This window comes from Nothoprocta perdicaria, unplaced genomic scaffold, assembly GCF_003342845.1.
Source record: "Nothoprocta perdicaria isolate Ctin4 unplaced genomic scaffold, notPer1 scaffold_736, whole genome shotgun sequence".
NCBI lineage: Eukaryota > Metazoa > Chordata > Aves > Tinamiformes > Tinamidae > Nothoprocta > Nothoprocta perdicaria.
The window spans coordinates 5,644-8,235 of record NW_020456017.1 but is presented as its reverse complement, the minus strand read 5'-3'; the positions used below and the strand labels follow the sequence as shown (position 1 = coordinate 8,235).

The 2,592-nt window shown below is 53.4% G+C and overlaps 1 protein-coding gene across 1 annotated transcript in view; it reads left to right on the top strand.

Annotated features, from left to right (window-relative positions):
- LOC112957579 (protocadherin gamma-B3-like) overlaps positions 1–2,592 on the top strand; it is a gene marked incomplete at its 3' end in the record, with an annotated part of 11,050 nt that overhangs the window by 7,308 nt on the left and 1,150 nt on the right. Inside the window, exon 3 of the mRNA XM_026051242.1 lies at positions 1,631–2,588. Within this exon, the coding sequence (XP_025907027.1) occupies positions 1,631–2,588 (958 nt within the window). The remainder of the gene's footprint in view (positions 1–1,630; positions 2,589–2,592) is intronic.

Below are 2,592 nucleotides of genomic sequence, written 5' to 3'. Positions count from 1 at the left end.
GTCACCAATTTCCCTCCTGTTCCGAGATTGTACAACGTATGGCTGCACCGCCACGATACCCTTCACACCCTCTTCAGAAAAGAGTCTTAGAAAAGACCCTCTCTAAGCTTAATTCCTTAATGTTCGTCACTTCTTCAGTATACCTTTCTGAAGCGCTTGAGTAGAAGAGTTAGTACCAGAGCGTCCCGTTAAGCAGTCGTTTTCCTCTTTGCAAGGAAATGTAGCCACGCTTTCCCTGGAAAATCTGTGCTATTTATTCCCCGTGCCGTCTAAGAGAGAGATTGAAGCTCTTTCTGGCTCCTCTCTTTCTTCCCTAGGGCAGAAACTTCTTCCTGGGGCGTAGCGACATTGTTTCTTCGGTCTTCCAAACATTGAACTTGATGGTCTATATCCGTATTTTGATAGGTGTTTCTTTGTTAATGTATATCCATAATCCTGTTTTTGCCGTTTATTTCTCTCTCTCTTTTTTTTTTTAATTATTATTAAGTGTCTCTTAATATGCTTGGAGAAGGCGCACAGTGTAGGTAGGAAGGCATTGTTTGAGGGAAGGCTTATGACAACTAAATATTCGGAAACTCTCATATTATATGGGTTTGGGATTATAAAGAGGAATATATAAAGCCATCCTTAATGGAAAAGAAACCCACATTATAAATAAATGTTCAGATAAATGTGTCCGGATTAAATTATTAATATGCGGCTGCTGAGGCTTCCTTCCTTCCTTCCTTCCTTCCTTCCTTCCTTCCTCCCTCCCTCCCTCCCTCCCTCCCTCCCTCCCTCATTATATAAAGGACTTAAAGGATTCCACAAGGGTCAAGTGTGTAGGGGCGGGAGAAAGGAAGAAATAGCACTCATCATTTTTCTATGTGGAGATAATATTCCTTTTCTTTGCACCTGGGGAATATGGCTGGGAAACGTCCGAGAAAGGACGAAACACCAACGTAACCCCCGCACGGGAGCGGCGATAGCGATAAAAATTATGAGACATGTATTATGCCAGGTATTCCTCTGTGCCGCCGAGAAACAGTGCAAACGGCACGGGAGCGCTGCAGTGCTCCTTCGCGGCTCCAAGTGTCGCTGTTGGCTCACGGTGAGCTGATAGTCAGGCAGAGAGCGCGAGACGAGAAGAGAGGCCGAGAGAGCGGAGCCGCCGGAGTGAGTTCCAGGAGAGCGCAGGAAGCAGCGCGGAGCGAAACGAGCCTGTTCGTGCTGCTGTGAGGGGAGGCTGATCGAGCAGGAGAAGAGGGAGAGCTGTGTCGCGATCTGGAAATGTGGTCCGGAGAGGGGCGCCTAGCTCGGCGACGTCTATTGCTGCTTTGGTGCGTCTTGGTGGTGGGATGGGAGCTTTCGTGGGGACAGCTGCGCTACTCAGTGCCCGAGGAGATGCAGAAAGGCGCCTTTGTGGGCGACGTAGCCAAGGACCTGGGGCTGGAGCTCTCAGTGCTCCGCGACCGCGGCGCCCGTGTCGTTTCCGAAGGTAGGAGACAATATTTTTCTTTCAATGAGAAGACCGGCCATTTAGTGACGGCCGAACGCATAGACAGGGAGCAACTCTGCGATGTCGCGGATGAGTGTGTACTGCAGTGTGAGATGATAGTGGAAGGTGAAATGAAGGTTTATGCAATCCAAGTGGAAATCAGAGATATTAACGACAACGCGCCCAGCTTCCGAAACGCAGAAACGCAAGTGAAAGTGAGTGAAACGGCAGCCCTCGGGTGGCGATATCCCCTTGCTGAGGCTCATGATCCGGACACTGGTAGCAATTCTCTGCAGCGCTACGAGCTGAGTGGTGACGAGCACTTCTCCCTGGCCGTCCAAACAGCACCCGATGGGGAGAAACGTCTGGAGCTGCTACTGGCGAAGGCGCTGGACCGCGAGGAAGCCGCCTTCCACGAGCTCGTGCTGACGGCGGTGGACGGCGGCGACCCAGAGCGGACAGGCACGGCGCGGATCCTCGTGATCGTGTTGGACGCCAACGACAACGCGCCGGAGTTCAGTCAGGCTGTGTACATGGTGCGCGTGAGGGAGGACGTTCCCGTGGGCACCGTCCTGCTCACCGTCAGTGCCACCGATGCCGATGATGGGATGAACGGAGAGGTGACATTTTCATTTCAAAAGATTTCAGTAAAAGCATACGACATATTCCATCTGGACACCGAAACGGGAGTGATCACCCTGGTCAGAAGTCTGGACTTCGAGGAAAGTGATTCGTACGAACTCGGCGTGCAGGCAAARGACGGTGGAGATCATTTCGACACTGCCAAAGTCTCGATCGAGGTGATTGATGTGAACGACAACGCACCCGAAATGGCAGTCACGTCATCGGTGAGCGCGATTCCAGAGGATTCTCCGGCGGGGACGGTGGTGGCCCTGCTGCACGTGCAAGACCGCGATTCCGGGGCAAACGGGGAGGTGAGGTGCTCCCTGGACGCGGGGCTGCCCTTCCGTCTGCGCAGCTCGCTGGGCAACTACTACAGCATGGAGACGTCGAGGGAGCTGGACCGCGAGGCGGTGTCGGAGTACAACGTGACGGTGCGGGCGACGGACGGCGGGTCGCCGGCGCTGTGGAGCAGCGCGGTGCTGCCGCTGCGC